Below are 26,350 nucleotides of genomic sequence, written 5' to 3'. Positions count from 1 at the left end.
ACAGATGAAAACAGTGGTCAGGGACAGGCAAGGGTCGTACAAGGCTCAGACGTCGTTACACAGGTGAAGCAAGACTCAGAGTAGTCAGGTGAACAGGCGAGGGTCAGAAGCCAGAAGATCAGAACACAAGCATGCACAAGTCAAAGAGTAACACTGATTCTGTACAATCCACGCAAGGAGGCATTTGCAAGAATCCGTGGTGTTGTGCAGTCACGGAGCTCCCTTTATACCGGGTCTCACCAATCAGCTGCAGGTGTTGCCTCTCTACTTGTTCCAAGGGGCATGACAATCATAATAATGAACGATGTTTTAACTTTTGGTATTGCTTAAACGTTTTAAGATTAACTTAGTTCCAGTTAAAATAACGTTTCAACTGATCGCATTTATCTTCAGTGGAGCAGTGTTTTATTTACTATAAAGTACTGTATATACTCAGTCAATTTAAATATGAAAGTAAAATGCAGCGGCACAGCGGGCTTAGCTGGGTCCTGCTTTCTGGTGGGTCTGGAATTCGAGTCCCACTTGGGGTGCCTATTGATGGACTGGCGTCCTACCTTGGATGTGTCGCCTCCCCCTTTCAGCCTTGCGCCCTGTGTTGCCGGGCTAGGCTCAAGTTTGCCGCAACCTTTCAGAAAGTGTGTGTATTTCTGTACAGTATTTCCACCGGCGTCATATTTCACAGGTTTTTATTTTAGTTCATAGACTATGTTTGAACTGCTTTGCACAGGGTATGAAAAAAATGAAAGTGAAATTCACTTGAACAATAGAAGAGACCGGGGGTTGATGTCACTTTTTACACTCGTCAGGATTTATCAGTTGAAGCCCATCTTGTTACCCCACCCTCTTAGTGCACAAAACGAACATGTAACATCCTACTGCTTTCACTTTCTCTCTCTCATCCAGAGCTGTTTCCTCGCATCATTTTACTGAGGTGAGTTTAATGTGCTCTTAGTCATGTTTATGCATTTGAATGCTTCTGTATTTAAGGACTATCCATATTACTAATATCAATATAAAATAACAATAACACATTCATAGATCATAACAGTGAACTGCGTTTTAACTTTCGGTATTGATTAAACGTTTTTGGATTATTACATTTAAACTGATAAACTTTATCTTTAGTGGAGCAGTGTTTTATATGCTATAAAGTATATACTCAGTCAGTTTAAATATGAAAGTGAGATGAACCATCTGGAAGAATGTGTTCCGTGTATCTCACAAAATGCATCTTTAAAATATGTAGAGGCCTATTTAAAATTTTGTCAAATAATCTAAGAACGTTGCCATCGGAATTTCGTACATATATTTCTCTTTAAATGTATTGAAAAAGTCTGTTGCTGTATCTTAGTTCCAGTTAAACATTGTGCAGTAGGACTAGTACTTTTAAATGTATTCTATACCATGTCATGTACTTTTTAATTCACCGGAGACTGTTTTCATTATTACATTTAACACAATCATCAGTCTAACAGGCATTGTGACAGGAAACTCTTTAAATGTGAAACTGAAAGGAACTCTCTAGAAACAGAAACACTTCCATTCTCTGCATTTCACAAAATGTATTCTTAAAAAACATACAGTATTTCTGTACAGTATTTTTACCGGTGTCATTCTTCACAGGTTTTTAGTTTAGTCTATATTTTTCAACTGTGCTGCTCAGAGTACGAAAAAAACAGTCTGCAAAAGTGAAAGTGAAATTCACGAGAACAGTAGAGGAGACTGGGGGTTGATGTCACTTTTTACACTCGTCAGGATTTATCAGTTGAAGCCCATCTTGTTACCCCACCCCCTTACCGCACAAAACGAACATGTAATATCCCACAGCTTTCACTTTCTCTCTCTCATCCAGAGCTGTTTCCTCGCATCATTTTACTGAGGTGAGTTTAATGTGCTCTTAGTCATGTTTATGCATTTGAATGCTTCTGTATTTAAGGACTATCCATATTACTAATATCAATATAAAATAACAATTCATAAATCATAACAGTGAACTGCGTTTTAACTTTCGGTATTGATTAAACGTTTTTGGATTATAACATGGGGGAGTGCGGTGTCGCGGCGTTTTTTACCGGGTCCTTCTTTTGAGTGGGTCTGGGGTTTGCGTCCCCCTTGGGGTGCCTTGCGACAGACTGGCATCCCGTCCTGAGTGTGTCCCCTTCAGCCTTGCGCCTGTGTTACTGGGTTAGCCTCTGCGACCCGGCGTGGGACAAGCGGTTTCAGATGATGGGTGTGTGGATTATTACATTTTAAACTGAAAAACTTTATCTTTAATGGAGAACTTTTTTACATGCCATAAAGTATATACTCAGTCCATTTAAATATGAAAGTGAAATGAACAATCTGGAAAAATGTGTTCTGTGTATCTTACAAAATGTATGTTTAAAATACAGATCATTGCTCCAGTTAAACAATGTGCAGTAGTACTTTCAAATGTATTCTATACATGTCATGTACTTTTTAATTCATCGGAGACTGTTTTCATTATTATATTTAACACAATAATCAGCCTAACAGGCATTGCGACAGGAAACTGTTTAAATGTGAAACTGAAAGAACTCTCTGGAAATGGAAACGCCTTCATTCTCTGCATCTCATAAAATGTTTTTTTAAAAAACATACAGTACTTCTGTACAGTATTTTCACCGGTGTCATATTTCACAGGTTTTTAGTTTAGTCCATATGTTTCAACTGCGTTGCTCAGAGTATGAAAAAAAAGTCTGGAAAGTGAAATTCGCTTGGACAGTAGAGAAGATCTGGGGTGGATGACACACTTTTTACACTCATCTGGATTTCTCAGTTTAAGATCATTGTTGGAGATTCATTCCAACATTGATGTGCTGGACACTTCATGATGGTTTAGAGATGAAACTGCACAGCACTGCATACAAAGATCACTGTAACAGCACCAAATGCATGTCTTTGGGAGGAAACCGAAACACCCAGTGGAAACCCATGCAACGCCACACAGAACTGATTTTCTCACAGACCAGTATGTTGAAAAGTATTTCTACATGTTAATAATACCTTCCAAGGTTAAGACATGAGCATTCAAAGAGATTTGGCAAATTACATTTGATCCAAAACAGAAGCAATCCACACCACATCTCACTGACTTCACGACCCTTTTGCTTTGCAAAAGTGGACAGAAAAAACATGTGCAAATTGCAACATGAAATAAATTGAACAGAACGGGGTGATTACAGTGGAACAGCAGGAATACATCAACACAACTGATAAAGACAGCACACTCCCTGCCTGTGATCAACAGATACCACAGTTTCAACAGTCTGGTCAAGAAACAAACCAAGTTCTTTATTCGGTCCCATGGGAAAAATAGGAAGATCAACTCAGGCACAATACTGAAGGAAAGTATATTTCTTTTTCGTTTGGGACATTGATTTCTACTTTACAGACATCCTCATCCTTTCCTGGGACAGCTTTTTGACAGCTTTTTTATGGTGTTGTAGAAATGATCCTGGAAAGTCAGTGTAAACTGTGGCGGATAGGTCACAGGCTAAGATACAGGCACGAGTGAGTGCAAATAGTTCAGCCTGCTGGGCAGAGCATGTATTGGATAGATGGGCCTACTCAAGGATGTCGGGTGCCAAAAAGAGCACGAGAGGTCAACAAACAAGACAAGGTCAGAGTTAGGGAGGGGCTGATCAGATAAATCAAATAGTAGTTTCAGTACCATATCAACAGTAAGTTCACAATCATGGCTGTTCTCCATGGGTCGGACACCGAAAGAGATAAGCTGGGTTTGGAAGAGGGCAGTGTTCAATGGATAGGTTAAAGGTCATGAGCAAAACAAGTTCACAGGCGCTTGGCAAATGTAAAATGTTACACATTTTTTAGACACCCCGCAGTTTACAACATATCATTCACTGAATGAATGTACGTTTTTAAATGTGTTTTTAACAACTACGGATACATTAATTAATACGAATAAGAAATGGGAAAACTCCTTTGAACAGGTCTGGTAACTGAAGTCTGGAAAGTCTGAAAACTTAAGATGGGAGGCTCTTCGTCCAAACCTCAAACACCTCAGCAAGTGTACAGGCCTCCTCCCAGTCCTGTAGTAAATGGTGAGTGTCATGTACTGCTCTAAATAACCAGTGCTGCTGTTCCTATTTTCAATTACAGTTAAGGTTTTATTCATAAGTTGTGTATATTGCTAGTGCTCTTTTTCTATTTTCTCTCAGAATCTGAAAAACTTCTTGATAAACCATGGAGGGACATTGAATGGACTGCAGTGTATGTGCCAACTGAATCTTAATTTTAAGCTTGTGTAAGTTTTAGGACTTTCTTCTGATTGAATGCATGTTCCTGGCTAATTTTCCAGTTTTGTTCTTTCTAGGAGAAAGGAAAAACTGTTAAATGAAATCAAGAGGTACAAGCCCAGTGTCAGTTCAGTGAAACAGGCACGGATTCTGCTGGTTGGTCCGATTGGTGTTGGAAAGTCCAGCTTCTTCAACTCCATCAACTCTGTCTTCCATGGTCATATTACCAGCCAAGCTGTGGCAGGCACCACTTTAGAAAGCAGCGTGACCCTCAAGGTACAAGGATTTTTTGAGAAACCAAAAAGTGATTGCTCATTATTTCCAAAATAATCATATTATTTATATAATATATTATTATTTTGGTGAACTGAATTCACATACAAGCAAATTGGTGAGCATTGTCTACGTTCAAGTTTATATTCAGTTTTTGCATATTTATCCAAAGTGACACACTGCACAAAGTGTATCCAACAACACAGAGGGCTTAGGTACAAACACAAGGTTATTGAACCACACTACAGTAGAATAATAATATTACAGATTATATCAAATGTTCTGTTTCTAATGCTTTTCCAAATTGTGTTTAATTATCACTTGTGCTTCCAGTTTCGCACTTACCAGGTTGAGGCAGGTCAAGATGGTGAACCTCTGCCATTCATCCTGTGTGACACCATGGGACTAGAGGAGGGCCTAGCACAAGGGCTGAATATTGAAGATATTCCTAACATTCTGAATGGTAAAATTGGAGACAGGTACCAGGTAAGGATAGATTGACTCAATAAGGACACGAGTATTTTGAACGGTGACCAAAAACAGAGGTACTTTAGCACTTTCTGTTAATTGAATATTTAAAAGCTTAGTCGTAACGTCTTGACTGAAAGCCATTTTATTCACCATATCATGAGTAATCATATTGCAAACCTGTACCATCATTTGTTGAAATTTTACAGCTGAAATATATTACATGTTCATTATTTTGTGCAGACCACTTTGCACATCATATTTATGTAACAGAGACAGTGACTAGCACAGTAGGTAAGCATTATTCATAGCAGTGTAAGTTTTCAATCTACATCCACCTGTTCTCTGATCATGCTGTGTACTGATTAATTCAGTCATAGATCCATTTTCATTAACTGCTTGTCCTGATCAGGGTTGCAGGGATCCAAAGCCTCGACCGGAATCAATGGGCGCAAGGCAGAGGGGGGTACACCCTGGATGGGGCACCAGTCCATTGCTGGGTAGCCACACACACACACACACACACACACACACACACGCTCACCCATTCACACACTAGGGACAATTTAGCATCAACAATCCACCTGAACTGCATTCAGTTGGACTGCGAAAAGAAACTGGAGCACTTGGAGAAAACCCATGCAAATACAGAGAGAACATGCAGACTAGACACAAACTCAGACAGATTTTAAACTACGCCAGAACAGCTTAGGTGCTGTGAGGCAGCAGCACTGCTCACTGCACCACCATGAGGTTTACTGAAATTATAACTAACTTACATTTACATTTATTCATTTACCAGATGCTTTTCTCCAAAGCGACGTACATCTCAGAGAAATACAATTTGTGCATTACATTAGGAGAAAGGGGGGGTGCGGTGGCGCATCGGGCTTGGCCGGGTTCCCCTCTCTGGCAGGTTTGGGGTTCAAGTCCTGCTTGGGGTGCCTTGCGGTGGACTGGCATCCCTTCCTGGGTGTGTCCCTTCCCCCTCCAGCCCTGCGCCCTGTGTTTCTGGGTTAGGCTCCTGTTCACTGCGACCCCACTTGGGACAAGCAGTTTCAGTCTGTGTGTGTGTGTGTGTGTGTGTGTGTGTGTGTGTGTGTGTGTGTGTGTGTGACATAGTTGCAGGTATGTGATTCTTAAGTAAACTTAGTTTGTTTCTTTCCACTATGTGCACCAGTGTTTATCACACGAGTAGCTGCATAAAACTCAGAAGAGACAATTCCCGATAACCTCCCTACAATTTTTTTTTGAGATACACAAACAAGAGTAGCAGCTGTGTAAAGGCTTTTCTGGACATGATCATAAAGTTATGGTCAATGAACATATACACCTTACATGAGCTTAAGAGATTATGGGCAAAGTGAGTCTGGAAGAGGTGAGTTTTCAGACCCTTTTTAAATGTGGACAGTGTTTCAGCAGTTCCAAGTGAGAGGGGGAGGTCGTTCCACCACAATGGAGTCAGAACCGAGAACCTCTGTGCTTTTACCTTTCGTATGTAGGACCACCAAGTGGGCAGATGTGAAAGAGCAAAGTATTCTAGGTGTGTAGCTGATGATCAAGTCCTGTAGATAGCTGGGAGCAGTTCTATTGATGCATTTGTAGTCAATAACCAAGGTCTTAAATTTTATCCGGTCAACTACAGGAAGCCAGTGCAGAGAAACGAGTAGATACATGGGAACACTTGACGGCAAGTCAAACACAACTCGGGCAGCAGCGTTCTGTATCAGCTGTAGAGGTTTGATGGCAGTAGCAGGAAGGCCACATAAGAGAGAGTTGCAGTAGTCCAGAAGGGATTTCACCATGGCCTGTACAAGTAGTTGGGCAGAATCAGTTGCGAGGTAAGGATGGATCCTACGGATGTTATGCAGGATGTATCTGCAGGTCTGGATTGTGGCTTTGATGTGCTGAGAGAAAGATAGACTTGAGTCAATCATCACTCCCAGACTCTTTGCTGAGGAGGTAGACAAAATGAGTGAACTATCCAGTTTGATTGAGAGATCGTTACAGGAAGACGGGCCAGCTGGGAGGTGTAGGATCCCTGTTTTGGAGAGGTTGAGTTGGAGATGGTGATTAGACATTCATGCAGAGATATCTGACAGACAGGCAGCAATGGGTGGAAAGGAGAGGAAGAACTGGGTATCATCAGTGTAGCTGTCATATTTGGATCCATGAGAAGCTATGACAGGGCTGAGGGAAGAGGTATAGATCGAGAAGAGCAGAGGACCCAGTACCAATCCCTCCGGGACACCAGTTGAGAGAGGCAGAGGAGAAGATCGGGAGATCCACCAGACCACTTGATAGGATCTCTCAGATAGGTAGGCCTCAAACCATCTTAGTGCCGTTCCTTTGATCCCAAGCTGACTAAGAAAGGAAAGTCGAATCTGGTGGTTGTCAGTGTCAAATGCTGCAGACAGGTTGAGGAGGATGAGGACCGAGGAGAGGGACGCAGCTCTAGGCAACTGGAGAGCCTCAGACCCTGCCAGGAGTGCTGTCTGAGTTGAGTGACCAACTAGACCGATATCCATCGAGGAGATTGTTCCGGTTGAGGAAATCAAATAGTCGATCACAGGCTGCCCATTAGGGTTTTAGACAGGAAGGAGAGGAGGTAGACTGGTCTGTAGTTTTGGACTGAGTTGGGACCCAGGGAGGGTTTCTTTAACAGAGGTAAAATAAAAGCAGTTTTGAAGGCAAATGGGGAGCAGCCAGAGGAGAGCGAGGAGTTGATAATCTTAGAGATGAAGGTGAAGAGTTGCGGGGAGATGATCTGTGAAAGGTGAAACATGGTCAGCTAAAGTGATAAGATTGAAAAGAAGGATTCTGGTTGTCCAAGAGTTAGCAGAGATCATCAAAGAAAGGCTAAAACACTAGAAAATAAGTCATATATTATCAAAATGCGTATTTTTTCATCATGCTTATCATTTATTTGCAATAGATTGCTTTTGGTAGGTTTTGCAAAAAAAAAAAATCTAATTTAAAAGTTATTGTGCTATGAGCTTTGACTTGGCTATAACTGTACTGTATGAGAAGTCCTTTGTAAGGTGGGGGTACACTGTACTCTGTATTTGATTCATGACTTATTTCCTTTTTAGTTCAATCCTGCATCACCTCTCGAAGACAGCAATTCCAGCAACCCAGAGAAACTGGAAGACAAGATCCACTGTGTTGTATATGTTCTCGATGTATCCAAAATGGGACTCATTCCAGAAAAGCTGTTTGAGAAAATTCGTACAGTTCAAAAGAAAGTCAATGGATTTGGTAAGTCAGCAAGATTATACAGAAAAGTAGGGACATGTGGTCAAGACTGTCCTCAAGTCCTGATTTATGATATAAGAATTAGATTTTGACGGCATTTTGATTTGATCTAATACACGACCAGTGTTTGTTTTGTATTTAGAGCCTCAATGAACAGTCACCTGTTCACATCAAGGGCTGTAACAACTGCTTTAGTGGAAAAAGGAACTAAGAACTGAACAATGAAAAACCTGTGTTCTCTTCACTAAATTTTATGCTTTACTTTTGTGAGATTGATTTGTACTGTGCTGTACAGATGAAGTCATAATGAGGAAAGTGATTTTGTTAGGTACAATGGGTCACCTGCCATATGTAAAAATAAGTGAAGTGTTACACTTAAGATCCTGGTTACTTCTAAGTGAAAAAAATGCATGTTTCAGGTGTTCCTCAGGTGTTGCTTCTGACCAAAGTGGATCAAACATGTCCCCCAGTAGAGAAAGACATACAGAAAGTGTATCACAGTGAATACCTGCAAGCAAAGGTGAGATTTGCAGTGTTATAGGATTTGTCATTTAATGACCTTTAAAAAATAAATGTGTTAAACAGTTGCAACTACCAATATGAAAGCTTTAAAGAAATTGTACTAAGTTTTAATGTAGAGCCTAGTAATTAATGTACAGCAGAAACTTTGACTTAAAAAGGGTCCTACACTTTCAGGATAAGGTAAAACAATAGTGTACTGATTTTCGGACTCTTTCTCAATGGTTTAATGAGCCTTAACAAGAGGCTTACCATTATACCTTTGCTGTAAAAATAAAATCAGTAAATGTCACGTCATCATCCGAACCGCTTGTCCTGTACGGGGTCACAGGGAACCGGAGCCTGACCCAGCCACTCAGGGCGTAAGGCTGGAGGGGACACACCCAGGACGGGATGCCCGTCCGTCGTAAGGCACCCCAAGCAGGACTCGAACCCCAGACCCACTGGAAAGCAGGACCCGGTCTAACCCACTGCACCACCACGCCCCCTTAAAAACAGCAAATGTTAATGTTAAATAGACTTTGTTGCTCAAACTTTCAGACAAATATCTATGAGTACTGATTGATCTCTAGTAATATGTTTCTGAAACCACAAGTTACAGTCATAATCAACTAAAATTAGCAAACTCAAACTTAAATGACATACAGATAACAGGAAATTAGATGTGCAGCAAATTTTGACACCTCTGGACATAAAGCCCATAATAGTAATGTACTGACCGCTCTGTGATCACCAAACAATTTTCAAAAACTGATTTTGATATTGAGGGGACGCGGTGGTGCAGCAGGTCTGAGGTTCGAGTACTGCTTGGGCCGCCTTGTGATGGACTGGCATCCTGTCCTGAGTGTCACCCCTCCAGCCTTACGCTCTGTGTTGCCGCGTTAGGCTCCAGCTCGCCTCGAGACAAGTGGTTTCAGATAGTGTGTGTGTGATTTTGATATAGATATTTAACATAGACTGTATCCTTCAAACACTAAAATTCATTGTATTTATTCACAAAAGAACTTCACCTTTACCTTCACCTCAGATCAAGGATGCAAGTGCTCGTCTGGGCATACCACTGCTTTCTGTGTTTCCAGTGAAAAACTACACCCGCGAGGTGGAGCTTCAGCAAAATGATGACATCTTGCTACTTAGCGCTCTTCAGAAAATACTTCATTTTGCTGATGACTACATGAGGGACATGAATGACAAAAGTGAGTGTTCTTTTTAATTTGTGTGCATATTTTTCCAAATGGTTATTTTTACAGTGTATTTTTACCGTAGAGACTGTACATTTATTCATTTATCAGCAGTTTCTGAATTGTCTCTGCTAAACAGGATGTAACTAATTTAATGTTGAAGATGGAATGAATTACAGTTTAATGCAATTCCTAATTCAAGTTTAAATGCAATTCCTAAAGCCAAGTCATGCAGACCACAAAACGTGGTTTTGTTACCTGAAAACAATTCTTTTTTTTGTTTGCTGCTGAGCAATCTACTTAGATGTTGGAAAAGAGTTACTGATTCAAGAATATTGTGTTCAAGTAATGAGAATGCATGCACTGTTTTATGGAATTTGCCTGAAAGTTTGTTAAATGTACTAATTTTTTTGATAATTGTGCTTAAGCAAAAACTATAATGTTAATTATTTTCAGCCAAATAAAATGTAAGGTATTGCTTCCAAATTAAAAAGTAACAGTTAAGCTGGGTACAGTAAGTATCAGCACGGTGTTTAGAGCAGTTACCTTACTATCACAAGACCTGGGTTTGAATCCCTGCTCTCGCTATAGTACCCTTGATAAAAGTGTTTGCCCCGGATTGCTCCGGAAAAATGACCCAGGTGCATAAATGGGTAAATCATCCAAAGTCTCTTACTGTAGAAAACTTATTTAAACAAATTAAGGGACAAAAAAGCACCAGCTAATTAATAATTGTTCTTCCACCTGCTTTATTTATTCTCAATTTGGGACATTCTGATTGCTATAGCAACTGCCTACTGTACTGCCTATACAAATGTTATAAACTGGTCTGAGGTTCAAACTGTTACAGTTACTCAATCAGTGCCCTACAGTTTGAGACAGATTGCTCTGGTTTCAACTTAAAAATAAATTGTGGCTTATCTTATTTTGTTCTATTTTGTTGTTTCTTTTCTCAGAACTTATAGGATGTCTTGAAGAACCATGGAGGAAAACTGTGTGGAAATCAGAGTACGTGTTATACAATTGCATAACACACAGTGAAAAACTTCTGTAGCAGCTTATAAAAACAAATATCCTTTCTAATATACTGAGTTCATTATTCAGTCCAATAGCACATTTTGTATTCAAACATGGATCCTTTGAGCCCTGAAGAAATAAAAATAACCAATGAACTGTAAATTTATGTTACTTAAATTATTGTGATGAGCTTCTTTCAGGAACAGGACTGGTGTATACGAATATTTATGTGTTTATTTAATATAAATGCCTTGTTATTTGCTGTTTGTTACTTCTAGGACAAAGAATATGCTGATAAATGAAATCAAGAGGTACAAGCCCAGTGTCAGTTCAGTGAAACAGGCACGGATTCTGCTGGTTGGTCCGATTGGTGTTGGAAAGTCCAGCTTCTTCAACTCCATCAACTCTGTCTTTCATGGCCATATTACCAGCCAAGCTGTGACAGGCACCACTTTAGAAAGCAGCGTGACCCTCAAGGTACAAGGATTTTTTGAGAAACCAAAAAGTGATTGCTCATTATTTCCAAAATAATCATATTATTTATATAATATATTATTATTTTGGTGAACTGAATTCACATACAAGCAAATTGGTGAGCATTGTCTACGTTCAAGTTTATATTCAGTTTTTGCATATTTATCCAAAGTGACACACTGCACAAAGTGTATCCAACAACACAGAGGGCTTAGGTACAAACACAAGGTTATTGAACCACACTACAGTAGAATAATAATATTACAGATTATATCAAATGTTCTGTTTCTAATGCTTTTCCAAATTGTGTTTAATTATCACTTGTGCTTCCAGTTTCGCACTTACCAGGTTGAGGCAGGTCAAAATGGTGAACCTCTGCCATTCATCCTGTGTGACACCATGGGACTAGAGGAGGGCCTAGCACAAGGGCTGAATATTGAAGATATTCCTAACATTCTGAATGGTAAAATTGGAGACAGGTACCAGGTAAGGATAGATTGACTCAATAAGGACACGAGTATTTTGAACGGTGACCAAAAACAGAGGTACTTTAGCACTTTCTGTTAATTGAATATTTAAAAGCTTAGTCGTAACGTCTTGACTGAAAGCCATTTTATTCATCATATCATGAGTAATCATATTGCAAATCTGTACCATCATTTGTTGAAATTTTACAGCTGAAATATATTACATGTTCATTATTTTGTGCAGACCTCTTTGCACATCATATTTATGTAACAACAGAGACAGTGACTAGCACAGTAGGTAAGCATTATTCATAGCAGTGTAAGTTTTCAATCTACATCCACCTGTTCTCTGATCAAGCTGTATACTGATTAATTCAGTCATAGATCCATTCTCATTAACTGCTTGTCCTGATCAGGGTTGCAGGGATCCAAAGCCTCTACCGGAATCAGTGGGTGCAAGACAGAGGGGGGTACACCCTGGATGGGGCACCAGTCCATTGCTGGGTAGCCACACACACACACACACACACACACACACACACTAGGGACAATTTAGCATCAACAATCCACCTGAACTGCATTCAATTGGACTGCGAAAAGAAACTGGAGCACTTGGAGAAAACCCATGCAAATACAGAGAGAACATGCAGACTAGACACAAACTCAGACAGATTTTAAACTACGCCAGAACAGCTTAGGTGCTGTGAGGCAGCAGCACTGCTCACTGCACCACCATGAGGTTTACTGAAATTATAACTAACTTACATTTACATTTATTCATTTACCAGATGCTTTTCTCCAAAGCGACGTACATCTCAGAGAAATACAATTTGTGCATTACATTAGGAGAAAGGGGGGGTGCGGTGGCGCATCGGGCTTGGCCGGGTTCCCCTCTCTGGCAGGTTTGGGGTTCAAGTCCTGCTTGGGGTGCCTTGCGGTGGACTGGCATCCCTTCCTGGGTGTGTCCCTTCCCCCTCCAGCCCTGCGCCCTGTGTTTCTGGGTTAGGCTCCTGTTCACTGCGACCCCACTTGGGACAAGCAGTTTCAGTCTGTGTGTGTGTGTGTGTGTGTGTGTGTGTGTGTGTGACATAGTTGCAGGTATGTGATTCTTAAGTAAACTTAGTTTGTTTCTTTCCACTACGTGCACCAATGTTCATCACACGATTAGTTGCATAAAACTCAGAAGAGACAATTCCTGATAACCTCCCTACAATTTTTTTTTGAGATACACAAACAGGAGTAGCAGCTGTGTAAAGGCTAATCTGGACATGATCATAAAGTTATGGTGCATGAACATTTACACCTTGCATTAGCTTAAGAGATTATGGGTGAAGTGAGTCTGAAAGAGGTGAGTTTTCAGACCCTTTTTAAATGTGGACAGTGTTTCAGCAGTTCCAAGTGAGAGGGGAAGGTCGTTCCACAACAATGGAGTCAGAACCGAGAACTTACGTGCTTTTACCTTTCGTATGCAGGACCACCAAGTAGGCAGATGTGGAAGAGCATAGCATTCTGGTTGGGGTGTAGCTGATGATCAGGTCTTGTAGATAGCTGAGAGCAGTTCTATTGATGCATTTGTTGGCAATAACCAGGGTCTTAAATTTTATCCGGTCAGCTACAGGAAGCCAGTGCAGAGAAATGAGTAGAGGAGATCCATGGACCCTTGACGGCAAGTCAAACACAACTCGGGCAGCAGCGTTCTGTATCAGCTATAGAGGTTTGATGGAAGTAGCAGGAAGGCCACATAAGGGAGGGTTGCAGTAGTCCAGAAGGGATTTCACCATGGCCTGTACAAGTAGTTGGGCAGAGTCAGTTGCGAGGTAAGGATGGATCCTACGGATGTTATGCAGGATGTATCTGCAGGTCTGGATTGTGGCTTCGATGTGCTGAGAGAAAGATAGACTTGAGTCAATCATCACTCCCAGACTCTTTGCTGAGGAGGTAGACAAAATGAGTGAACTATCCAGTTTGATTGAGAGATCGTGACAGGAAGACGGGCCAGCTGGGAGGTGTAGGATTCCTGTTTTGGAGAGGTTGAGTTGGAGGTGGTGATTAGACATTCATGCAGAGATATCTGACAGGCAGGCAGCAATGGGTGGAAAGGAGAGGAAGAACTGGGTATCATCAGTGTAGCTGTCATATTTGGATCCATGGGAAGCTATGACAGGGCTGAGGGAAGAGGTATAGATCGAGAAGAGTAGAGGACCCTGTACCAATCCCGCCGGGACACCAGTTGAGAGAGGCAGAGGAGAAGATCGGGAGATCCACCAGACCACTTGATAGGATCTCTCAGATAGGTAGGCCTCAAACCATCTTAGTGCCGTTCCTTTGATCCCAAGCTGACTAAGAAAGGAAAGTAGAATCTGGTGGTTGTCAGTGTCAAATGCTGCAGACAGGTTGAGGAGGATGAGGACCGAGGAGAGGGAGGCAGCTCTAGCTGACTGGAGAGACTCAGACCCTGCCAGGAGTGCTGTCTGAGTTGAGTGACCAACTGGACCGATATCCATCGAGGAGATGGTTCCAGTTGAGGAAATCAAATAGTCGATCACAGGCTGCCCATTAGGGTTTTAGACAGGAAGGAGAGGAGAGAGACTGGTCTGTAGTTTTGGACTGAGTTAGGATCTAGGGAGGATGTCTTTAACAGAGGTAAAATAAAAGCAGTTCTGAAGGCAAATGGGGAGCAGCCAGAGGAGAGTGAGGAGTTGATAATCTTAGAGATGAAGGTGAAGAGTTGTGGGGAGATGATCTGTGAGAGGTGAAACATGGTCAGCTAAAGTGATAAGGTTGAAAATAAGGATTCTGGTTGCCCAAGGGTTAGCAGAGATCATCAAAGAAAGGCTAAAACACTAGAAAATAAGTCATATAGTATCAGACTGCATATTTTTTCATCATGTTTATTTTTAACTTGCAATAGATTGCTTTTGGTAGGTTTTGCAAAAAAATCTAATTTAAAAATTATTGTGCTATGAGCTTTGACTTGGCTATAACTGTACTGTATGAGAAGTCCTTTGTAAGGTGGGGGTACACTGTACTCTGTATTTGATTCATGACTTATTTCCTTTTTAGTTCAATCCTGTATCACCTCTCGAAGACAGCAATTCCAGGAACCCAGAGAAACTGGAAGACAAGATCCACTGTGTTGTATATGTTCTCGATGTATCCAAAATGGGACTCATTCCAGAAAAGCTGTTTGAGAAAATTCGTGCAGTTCGAAAGAAAGTCAATGAATTTGGTAAGTCAGCAAGATTATACAGAAAAGTAGGGACATGTGGTAAAGAGTCCTCAAGTCCTCAAATCCTCAAGTCCTGATTTATGATATAAGAATTAGATTTTGACGGCATTTTGAGTTGATCTAATACACGACCAGTGTTTGTTTTGTATTTAGAGCCTTAATAAACAGTCACCTGTTCACATCAAGTGCTGTAACAACTGCTTTAGTGGAAAAAGGAGCTAAGAACTGAACAATGAAAAACCTGTGTTCTCTTCACTAAATTTTATGCTTTACTTTGGGGGATTGATTTGTACTGTGCTGTACAGGTGAAGTCATAATGAGGAAAGTGATTTTGTTAGGTACAATGGGTCACCTGCCATATGTAAAAAAAAGTGAAGTGTTACACTTAAGCTTCTGGTTACTTCTAAGTGAAAAAATGCATGTTTCAGGTGTTCCTCAGGTGTTGCTTCTGACCAAAGTGGATCAAACATGCCCCCCCGTAGAGAAAGACATACAGAAAGTGTATCACAGTGTATACCTGCAAGCAAAGGTGAGATTTGCAATGTTACAGGATTTGTCATTTAATGACCTGTAAAAAATAAATGTGTTAAACAGTTGCAACTACCAGTATGAAAGCTTAAAGAAATTGTACTAAGTTTTAATGTAGAGCCTAGTAATTAATGTACAGCAGAAACTTTGACTTAAAAAGGGTACTACACTTTTAGGATAAGGTAAAACAATAGTGTACTAATTTTTGGACTCTGTCTCAATGGTTTAATGAGCAAGAGGAACGAAATGAAGCGAGGCTCTCCATCAGGTTTTTGCTGTAAAAATAAAAACAGCAAATGTTAATGTTAAACGGACTTCATAGCTCAAACTTGCAGGCGAGCATCTATGAGTACTGATTGATCTCTAATAATATGTTTCTGAAACCACAAGTTACTGTCATAATCAACTAAAATTAGTAAACTCGAACTAAAATGACGAACAGATAACAGGGAATTAGAGGTGCAGCAAATTTTGACACCTCTGGACTTAAAGCCCATAGTAGTAATGTACTGACCGTTCTGTGATCACCAAACAATTTTCAAAAACTGATTTTGATATTGAGGGGACGCGGTGGTGCAGCAGGTCTGAGGTTCGAGTACTGCTTGGGCCGCCTTGTGATGGACTGGCGTCCTGTCCTGAGTGTCCCCCCTCCAGCCTTACGCTCTGTGTTGCCGGGTTAGGCTCCAGCTCGCCTCGAGACAAGTGGTTTCAGATAGTGTGTGTGTGATTTTGATATAGATATTTAACATAGACTGTATCCTTCAAACACTAAAATTCGTTGTATTTATTCACAAAAGAACTTCACCTTTGCCCTCACCTCAGATCAAGGATGCAAGTGCTCGTCTGGGCATACCACTGCTTTCTGTGTTTCCAGTGAAAAACTACACCCGCGAGGTGGAGCTTCAGCAAAATGATGACATCTTGCTACTTAGCGCTCTTCAGAAAATACTTCATTTTGCTGATGACTACATGAGGGACATGAATGACAAAAGTGAGTGTTCTTTTTAATTTGTGTGCATATTTTTCCAAATGGTTATTTTTACAGTGTATTTTTACTGTAGAGACTGTACATTTATTCATTTATCAGCAGTTTCTGAATTGTCTCTGCTAAACAGGATGTAACTAATTTAATGTTGAAGATGGAATGAATTACAGTTTAATGCAATTCCTAATTCAAGTTTAAATGCAATTCCTAAAGCCAAGTCATGCAGACCACAAAACGTGGTTTTGTTACCTGAAAACAATTCTTTTTTTTGTTTGCTGCTGAGCAATCTACTTAGATGTTGGAAAAGAGTTACTGATTCAAGAATATTGTGTTCAAGTAATGAGAATGCATGCACTGTTTTATGGAATTTGCCTGAAAGTTTGTTAAATGTACTAATTTTTTTTGATAATTGTGCTTAAGCAAAAACTATAATGTTAATTATTTTCAGCCAAATAAAATGTAAGGTATTGCTTCCAAATTAAAAAGTAACAGTTAAGCTGGGTACAGTAAGTATCAGCACGGTGTTTAGAGCAGTTACCTTACTATCACAAGACCTGGGTTTGAATCCCTGCTCTCGCTATAGTACCCTTGATAAAAGTGTTTGCCCCGGATTGCTCCGGAAAAATGACCCAGGTGCATAAATGGGTAAATCATCCAAAGTCTCTTATTGTAGAAAACTTATTTAAACAAATTAAGGGACAAAAAAGCACCAGCTAATTAATAATTGTTCTTCCACCTGCTTTATTTATTCTCAATTTGGGACATTCTGATTGCTATAGCAACTGCCTACTGTACTGCCTATACAAATGTTATAAACTGGTCTGAGGTTCAAACTGTTACAGTTACTTAATCAGTGCCCTACAGTTTGAGACAGATTGCTCTGGTTTCAACTTAAAAATAAATTGTGGCTTATCTTATTTTGTTCTATTTTGTTGTTTCTTTTCTCAGAACTTATTAGACGTCTTGAAGAACCATGGAGGAAAATTGTGTGGAAATCAGAGTACGTGTTATACAATTGCATAACACACAGTGAAAAACTTCTGTAGCAGCTTATAAAAACAAATATCCTTTCTAATATACTGAGTTCATTATTCAGTCCAATAGCACATTTTGTATTCAAACATGGATCCTTTGAGCCCTGAAGAAATAAAAATAACCAATGAATTGTAAATTTATGTTACTTAAATTATTGTGATGAGCTTCTTTCAGGAACAGGACTGGTGTATATGAATATTTATGTGTTTATTTAATATAAATGCCTTGTTATTTGCTGTTTGTTACTTCTAGGACAAAGAATATGCTGATAAATGAAATCAAGAGGTACAAACCCAGTATCAATTCAGTGAGTCAGGCACGGATTCTGCTGGTTGGTCCTGTTGGTGCTGGAAAGTCCAGCTTCTTCAACTCCATCAGCTCTGTCTTCCATGGTTATGTTACCAGCCAAGCCATCTCAGGCAATTCTGGTGATGGTGTGACAACCCAGGTACTTGGATCTTTCAAAAAGCAAACACACGAAAGCAAACTCACAAAGTAGTTCATATTTAATGCATTAAAACTTGTAATATATGTTTTGTTTTTTACTGAACTGTGTCTATAGCCATGTCTGCATACAGTCCTCACCAAGCCAATACTTATGATGCTCACTTTATATTGAAACATCTCATAGTAATACTACTTCAAATACACACACACACACACACACACATTTTCAGAACCGCTTGTCCCATACGGGGTCACAGGGAACCAGAGCCAACCCGGTAACACAGGGCGTAAGGCCAGAGGGGGAGGGGACACACCCAGGATGGGACACCAGTCCATCACAAGGCACCCCAAGCGGGACTCAAACCCCAGACCCACAGGAGAACAAGACTTTGGTCCAACCCACTGCGCCACCGCACCCCCGTACTTCTTCAAATAATTTTGAGAAATTACCTTTGCTTCCAGCTTCTTCCTTTCAGGATTAAAGCAGGCGAAGATGGCAAGCCACTCTCATTCATTGTGTGCGACACCATGGGGTTGAAAGCGGCTCCAGGTGAAGGAGTGCATGTTGAAGACATTTGCAACATTCTGAAGGGGCATGTTCCTGATCGGTATAAGGTATGAATAATGCATTTAATATGAATATGATTAGCTTCAAGTGTAACCTAAAATTCAGAACATTGTAAGCACTGAAAATTAAACAGGGAAATTTTATCCATTGTTTTTGTTTGAATATTTAAAAGTTTTGCTCAAAGAGTGTGTTTTGCTTCATGAATGATCATATTACGAGAGCTTGTACTAACACTTCTAATTTGTAATTATAAAATTTGCATAATAAGGTTTTTAACACACATTAATGGGAAATGCCTTACAAGACCAAAAATTTCAATTCAAAATATGAGCCTTAGTCATTTTGAGCACCACACAAGGTGAGCAGCCTCTCCCACATGCGTAGCGTGGCTTCTCACATGCACCTCAGTTTTTCTCATAACTCTGTGGCCACTTGCAAGCACACACACACATTTTCAGAACCGCTTGTCCCATATGGGGTCGCGGGGAACCAGAGCTTACCCGGTAACAGAGGGCGTCAGGCCGGAGGAGACACACCCAGGACGGGACGCCAGTCCGTCCCAAGGCACCCCAAGCAGGACTTGAACCCCAGACTCACCGGAGAGCAGGACTGTGGTCCAACTTGCAAGCATTTCTGAGAAATCTTTTGTCCTGTGTTTTATGCTTTGAGATTCCTTCATGCCGTAAAACTATTGTCTGTCATAAATCCTGAAGCGAAATTTAAAAATGAAAGTGCTAGGAAATGTGGGAAATGCCAAAGAAAACCCTTACCTACCAATATAAAACTTCAAGTGAAAAAAATAATTGTCTTGAAAGACAATATTAGTATGAATCAAACTGTTATACTTTGACTGGCTCAGCAAAATGAGGTACACACCTTAGAAGTTATTACAATTATTACAAGAATTGTTCTAATAAAAATAATCTTTCTCTTACATCTTGAAAGCTGTGTTTCAAAGTGCTTTACAATAATTTAAAAAAATATAGGGTACAACTCTACAGCAAAGAAATGTATAATAAATATTAGCATTTAACATTTAAAGCAAAAGAATAACAGAATCAATTCATCTGTTATTTTTAATCACTCGTACTCATACTATGCAGGGTCTCAAGTGGTTCAATCCTTGAAGCTGAAGCTGTGATGCTGTGATGTTGTTCACTCTTATTTGAACAGTTATTTTACTCTGTAAACAGTAGTTTGGTGTGTGAACATAACTAACACTTGTCCTGCTAACAGTGCAATTATATTTATTACAGTATATAGAACTACACAAATCACAGCCTTCATTCTCTTGCTTTCTGCTTCCCTATCTTTTCTCATTCTCTGCATCTCACAATCTCTGGTAACCATACTATATCCCCTCTTTTCTTTTCTGTGACTATCATACAACTGTAATTAATCCATAGCAAGTCACAGGAAAGTATTATCTGTAAAAAAGAAATTAATAATATGGAAATGGAAATCTTCCATTTCTACTGAGTGCATTCAAACATCAAAATATATACATAATGGCTCAAATGTTAGTTGTGTCTGTTTAAAATACTTGTAAATATCACCTCATTTCTATTGGTCTAAGTAACTTTCTGCACAGAAACAAAATAAGGCAGTTTGACATTTGGAAAGTCATGCAGGTCCTTTATTTTGTAATTGTCTTTTTAACAAGCAGTTTTCTTGATAACCCTGCCATTTCTGGTTGTGATTTCACTTTTGGATAAAAATTATCTGGCTTTCTTGTGGAGGTACTCTCCACCGTCTGAGGAAGTTGCACTTCCTGCTGATCGGGAGGTTCAGTGTTCTCAGCATATTTTATTTGTATACAGTGTCACATCATTTGTGTCTTATTGATGGGACATCCAGATCAAAGTGCCTCAAAGTAGCCAACACACTGAAGTGAAACACACACACACACTTTCTGAACCACTTGTCCCATATGGGGTTGCGGGGAGCCGGAGCCTAACCCAGTAACTCGGGGTGTAAGGCTGGGGACACACACACACACACACACACACACACACACACACACACACACCCAGGACAGGACGCCAGTCCATCGCAAGGCACCCCAAGCAGGACTTTAACCCCAGACCCACCGGAGAGCAGGACCCAGTCCAACCCACTGCACCGCCGCACCCCCCTATAAGTGAAACAGTTTGTACATTAATATAGAACTTCTTCCCCAAGATGTCCGCTTAAGTTTAGCTCCATGTCAACTTTGTTGAACAGCTCTATTCACTTTCTGTGTCTGTCACCATTTTTATCTCTTGGCCATTTATTTGAACAGTTTCTTTACCTTCAGGGTCAATGGAGAAGACAAATTCACCTGAGATGAAGAAGATTTTTTTTAACTGTGCTCACTGGTTTTTCCAGTTATATTTCAGTTTTCTCCTGTCCACACAAATGAGCAATAAACCACTACTTCACACACTCTATGTAATATGAAAGGGCTCAGAAAAACCATTATGTTTCCTGTATAATTCTTTTTGTTGCTCTCAGTGATTCATTCCTTTTCCCTCCTCTATCTTTAGTTGAAAACAGCATCACCCTTGAAAGAAGACGACCCTCAGTTCGACAAATCAGCGAAACTGCAGAACAAGATCCACTGTGTAGTATATGTGATGGAAGCCTCTAAAGTCACAGACATGCCTGAGCAGCTGATGAAAAAAATTGATGCTATTCGACAGAATGCCAATGAGATTGGTAAGTTGGGAACAATTATTGTGAGAAGTGAGGTTGTTCCACATACATTTTGAATTTCTGACACTGAACCTGTCTTTAACAGTTTATGTCACGATTTCAAATACATAATATTTAGGGGGCAGCAGGTGGCACAATAGCACAGCGAGTAGTGCTTCTGTCTCACAATGCCTGGTTGGTGGAAGAGGACGTGGGTTTGATACCCCATCAGTCTATGTGGAGTTTGCATGTTCTTGCCGCGTCTATGTGGGTTTCCTCCCACAATCCGAAGACATGCTGTTCAGGTTCACCCGTAGTGTGACAGAGAAAGTATGTGTATTCCACTGTGATGTATGGATGAGTGACCCATTTTAAGTAGTGTACAGTACTCTCACTCTAAGTCACCTTGGAGTGTAGGCTCATAACACTATAAAGTTTGTTGGAAGTCACCGGAGAAAAGCATCTGGTAAATGAATAAATATAAATAATAGCCCATATAAATTTTATGGCCAAATGTCTGAAGATGAACACAATCTAAAACAAAGCATTTCTTTACAGAAATGCCAAATGTTTTATAGAAAGTGTGTTTTTATTTCTGGTTTTTGTCTTTTAAAAGGGTGCTTATTTTAGTTAGTAATAAATAGGGAAATTTTCCCACAGAGTACACTGGTCAACAACATTTTAACTTTTTTGCCCCACAAACTAAAGTTGGTGTACTTTATAGTACTTTTTACACTGAATTCAGGTATGTTTTCAGAATTTTTCTGTCAGACAGGGTTTAAAATGTACAAAGCAATTAAGCTTTGAAAAAAATGTATATTACTTATTCTTAAATAAGACTGTTATTACACTTAAAATAAGTACAAACTTTCTTGTGAAACATACAAGTGTATGATTTTCAGCTGTATTTGGCCTCAGCAATATCCCTCTTCATTGTCCAGCAATTGTCTGCCAACATACTGGGACTCCACCTACCTTGGTATCGTTTTTCCATATCCAAAATGTTTTGGTGAAATCGTTCACCATGCTCGTCACTGACTTCCCCAAGGTTGTCACCTATTGTACTGCACAAATGATGAAAATAGCTGTTTTGCAAACTTTGCTTGAAATGGAATTTAGCATCTTCCCGAGTGGACCGCGTCATCATAGAAACTAATCCCAACATTCTATGACGACGCGGTCCACGCTGGAAGATGCTACATTCCAGTCTAATGACAACTGCCACGGAAGACTACGTGACTTGATATTTGCTTGGAATGCCCCGTATAGTATCGGTACCAATATACGATATTGTATGATATGTAAATATACTAGAACATAACAACTATGGGTGATAGAGAAATTCTGAAAACATATTTCAATTCAGTGTGCAAAAATACATTGAAAACAGGCATTTTTTTCATAGGACCAAAAAAATCTGTTCACCAGTGGTTTTGAAACATTTGATGATAAAGAAAACACAGGTTCTTCATTTTAGGCCTGAATTTGTTTTGGGAGAGTGTATGCAGTCCTTCACAGGTGCAATCAATATATCCCCAAACAATTTCCTGATTTTTAAAAAGTGAATTTAAGCAAATAAGAACTGTAGTAGTGGATAACACTGATTTTTATGTGTGACAAATTATATGATTTCAGGTGTCCCCCAGCTACTGATCCTGACCAAAGTGGATGAAGCATGTATTTATGTGGAGAAGGACATACAGGATGTGTATCGCAGTCCATATATACAAGAGAAGGTGAGAGTTACTATTTAAGAGGCTTGGTTGTTGTATTCTGAACTTCATAAAATATATGGTCTGTGTTATAATTATAGCACATTTTTTGAAACAACATCTGCTAATATTGTGCGAGTAACAGAACAGCAGACAGTGGACCTGCTCTCCCCTCTCGGGGATCCGCTGGTGTGTAAGGGATACGTTCAGCTTCAAGTTAATCACCCTGAGCGGTAATAGTTCTGTTTTGTGTAATTGGATTTTCATAAGCTGAGATTTTATCACTGATAACTCTTATTGATTGCTGAACTTGGTTTCAAGTGGCAATCGAACATGGAGTCTAGTGAAATTGGCAAACCTGCACTTCTTTACTAGGAGACAGTATCTGACATTAAAGGAGCTCTAACAAGTGAGCCACAACAATCTGTTCCTAAAATATAAGACTGACTGATTTGAAATAGACTCAAAATAAAAGTTGAAATTGGATCTATTTTGTTTTTGGAAGAGAGCACTCCTGAGAAATTTTAAAATCATTTCAATGGTGTCATGAAGCAGAAGAACAATTTGAATGATCACAAGGCACACAACCCCAGCTCCACCCAGCCCCGTCAGCACACCTGATCCCAAATTACTGACCAGCCCTCTAAAAGGGTTGAAGGAGTAATACCAGGTTGCAGATTATTAATCGGCACCGCATTGTTTTGCCTGCATCCAGCAAAAGATCCTCGTTTATGTACCTGTTTTATGAAAGTCTTATTCTCAGTGTATTTTGTCCCTGTCCTGTTTTCACCAGTTCTTTGCTCTGCTGTCCAGGTCCCGTATTCCAGCCCCATCTCCTTCACACCCCTGTATACCCACTCCAGTCTCCAACACCTGTTCCACTTACTGTCCTCCTAAGAGGAATCTGTGCATCTTTGTTCCACGTTCACTTCACCTGTGCACTTCACCTCTTGCTTCTATTCACATGCTGCATTTGAATTTTCACTCAGTGTCCAGTTACTACAGTGAAATACATCTGTTTGTGTCATGTCTGGAGGTTACAGATGGTGATTATAAAAGTATTTACACAAGACCTGTATCTTTTCTCAGATCCGCAAGGTGAGTGATCAACTGGGCATACCAGTGTCTTGTATATTTCCAGTGAAGAACTATAACTATGAGACTGACCTGGAGAAGAACTGTGACATCTTGATGCTGAGCACTCTCCAGGAAATTCTCTGTTTTGTAAACAGTTACTTTAGCAATATCTGTGACTCAAACGATGATTTGGATATGAAGCACTGTTTGTAATTCTAAAGTGTCACTTTCATTAAAAACACATTTTGCGGATTGTCTTGCAACGTCAGAAAAAAGTATAAAAAAAATAGAAAAATAAATGTACTCCGTTGCAAGTGTCAAATAATGCATGACACCACTTGATTATGGTGATTCACTGATAATACCTTGTAATAGTGACGAGTAGCTATAAACAGTACATTTATTTAACCATGTATATTGTAACAGCCCTGAGGGGAGTAAATGTGTAAATAGTTGGCATTAGTATTTATGTGTGTGTACATAGTTGTGTGTGGTTTCTGATTGGTTGTCGTCCTATTTAAGTTCAGTGTTCGAGAGTGGAATTCTGGGGAGTTTCAGGGGGGAACCCCTTAACCATAGGGTGCAGCAGGGGGGCTGGGAGTGACCCAGGGAGATTCTGGAAGGGTTCTGTGTTTTGTACTGTCTGAAGTGTCTTTGTTAAGATTGTTGTTAGGAGACGTATACTTTTAATAAAGTGCACGTTTCTAGTAGCTTCATTGGGGGACGCTACAATATACTGCAGCTGGGTAATTTCTCTTAAATATTTTAGTGCGGCAGACAAATCCGTGGTCTGGTGCAAAATGATTATACGGAACAGTTAGAGGCTGCTGCTTGGATGCCATATTAATAAATTCCTTGTAATGATGACGTATTATTGTGGTGACCGAGGGGTTGCCCCTCTTCGGTCCCTTTTCTCTCCTGCGTGCGCGCGCAGGCTGATATACTTGGCCGTGTACACATGTTGTGCCCCGCACGTTTTGGAGTTTAATGTTGTTTATTTTATCGTGAAGACAGCTGCGTGAAGTATAAGTCACCCATAGTTGCCTACAAAATATTAAACTAAGAGCTTCCATTCTTCCGTGTTCATCTGGGTTTATACACCTTTAGCATAGTATTATATATCGTGTTAAAATTAAATTTTCCTTGCACACTAGAGGACATGTAACCCCACCCCCTTAGCACAGAAAAGAGCAAGTAATATCCCACAACTTTCACTTTGACTTTCTCTCTCCTCGGGACTGTTTCCTCGTGTCATTTTACCGAGGTGGGTTTAATGTGCTGTTAGTCATGTTTTTGCATTTTAACGCTTCTGTATAATTAGGGACTATCTGTCTTACTAATATCAATATATAGATTCATAAATTAAAGTAATGAACTGTGTTTTAACTTTCTGTATTGATTAAACTTTATTGCATAATTACGTTTAAAGAGCATTTATCTTTACTGGAGCAGTCAGTTTTTTATGCTATAACTTACGTATTTAATCAGTTTTGCAGTTTTAGAGGGAAAGAATTTGTCAATTTAAATATGAAAATGAATCAAACGATCCGGAAAAATATGTTCTGTGTATCTCACAAAATGCATGTTTAAAATAAGTATATTTAAAAATATATTGTAACGACCCGCGTTATTGGTGTTTAGGTGGTAAGATTTGTGAGTTGTACATAGTTGGATTATGGGTAAATTGTAAATAACGGGGCAGTGGCGCGGTGGCGCAGTGGGTTGGGCCGCAGTCCTGCTCTCCAGGGGGTCGGGGGTTCGAGTCCCGCTTGGGGTGCCTTGTGGCGGACTGGCGTCCCGTCCTTGGTGTGTCTCCTCCCCCTCCAACCTTGCGCCCTGTGTTCCCGGGTTAGGTTCTGGTTCGCCGCAAACGGTTTCAGGCGTTATAAAGCGGGAGGAAATGAGGGGGTGACCGTGTTTGCCAGAGAGTGTATAAGGAGAGAGGCTGGGAAAGCTGCCTGGACGCGCAGATCCTAGACCTGGCTGAAAACCGGGTCCTCGACCGAGAGCAGTGTTTCCCAGCGTGCTGGTGTTCATTATAAACGTTTGGGATGAACGCTGTTTCTATTCCCTCTTCAGTCTTCTTTTGAACCCACGGCGCTGCGAGTCTCAACATGTCTCAACATGTTACAAAACCTAAGAACGTTACCCGTTGTCGG

At 40.2% G+C, this 26,350-nt stretch overlaps 1 protein-coding gene across 1 annotated transcript; it reads left to right on the top strand.

The window, feature by feature from the left end:
- Positions 1-1,677: 1,677 nt before the first annotated feature.
- Positions 1,678-24,404, top strand: LOC114911269 (uncharacterized). Its single transcript, XM_029254801.1, has 20 exons — positions 1,678-1,880; positions 3,978-4,088; positions 4,206-4,257; positions 4,361-4,559; positions 4,890-5,042; positions 8,117-8,282; positions 8,699-8,799; positions 9,826-9,994; positions 10,936-10,987; positions 11,275-11,473; positions 11,804-11,956; positions 15,001-15,166; positions 15,595-15,695; positions 16,517-16,685; positions 17,628-17,679; positions 17,967-18,162; positions 18,624-18,776; positions 21,255-21,426; positions 23,038-23,138; positions 24,204-24,404. The coding sequence occupies exons 2-20, from the start codon at positions 4,016-4,018 to the stop codon at positions 24,402-24,404; spliced, it is 2,628 nt and encodes an 875-aa protein (XP_029110634.1). The 5' UTR covers positions 1,678-1,880; positions 3,978-4,015.
- The last annotated feature ends 1,946 nt before the right edge of the window (positions 24,405-26,350 follow it).

This window comes from Scleropages formosus, chromosome 9 (assembly GCF_900964775.1).
Source record: "Scleropages formosus chromosome 9, fSclFor1.1, whole genome shotgun sequence".
NCBI lineage: Eukaryota > Metazoa > Chordata > Actinopteri > Osteoglossiformes > Osteoglossidae > Scleropages > Scleropages formosus.
Note: the sequence above shows the minus strand (reverse complement) of the source record. Positions and strands in the feature narration are given on the sequence as shown.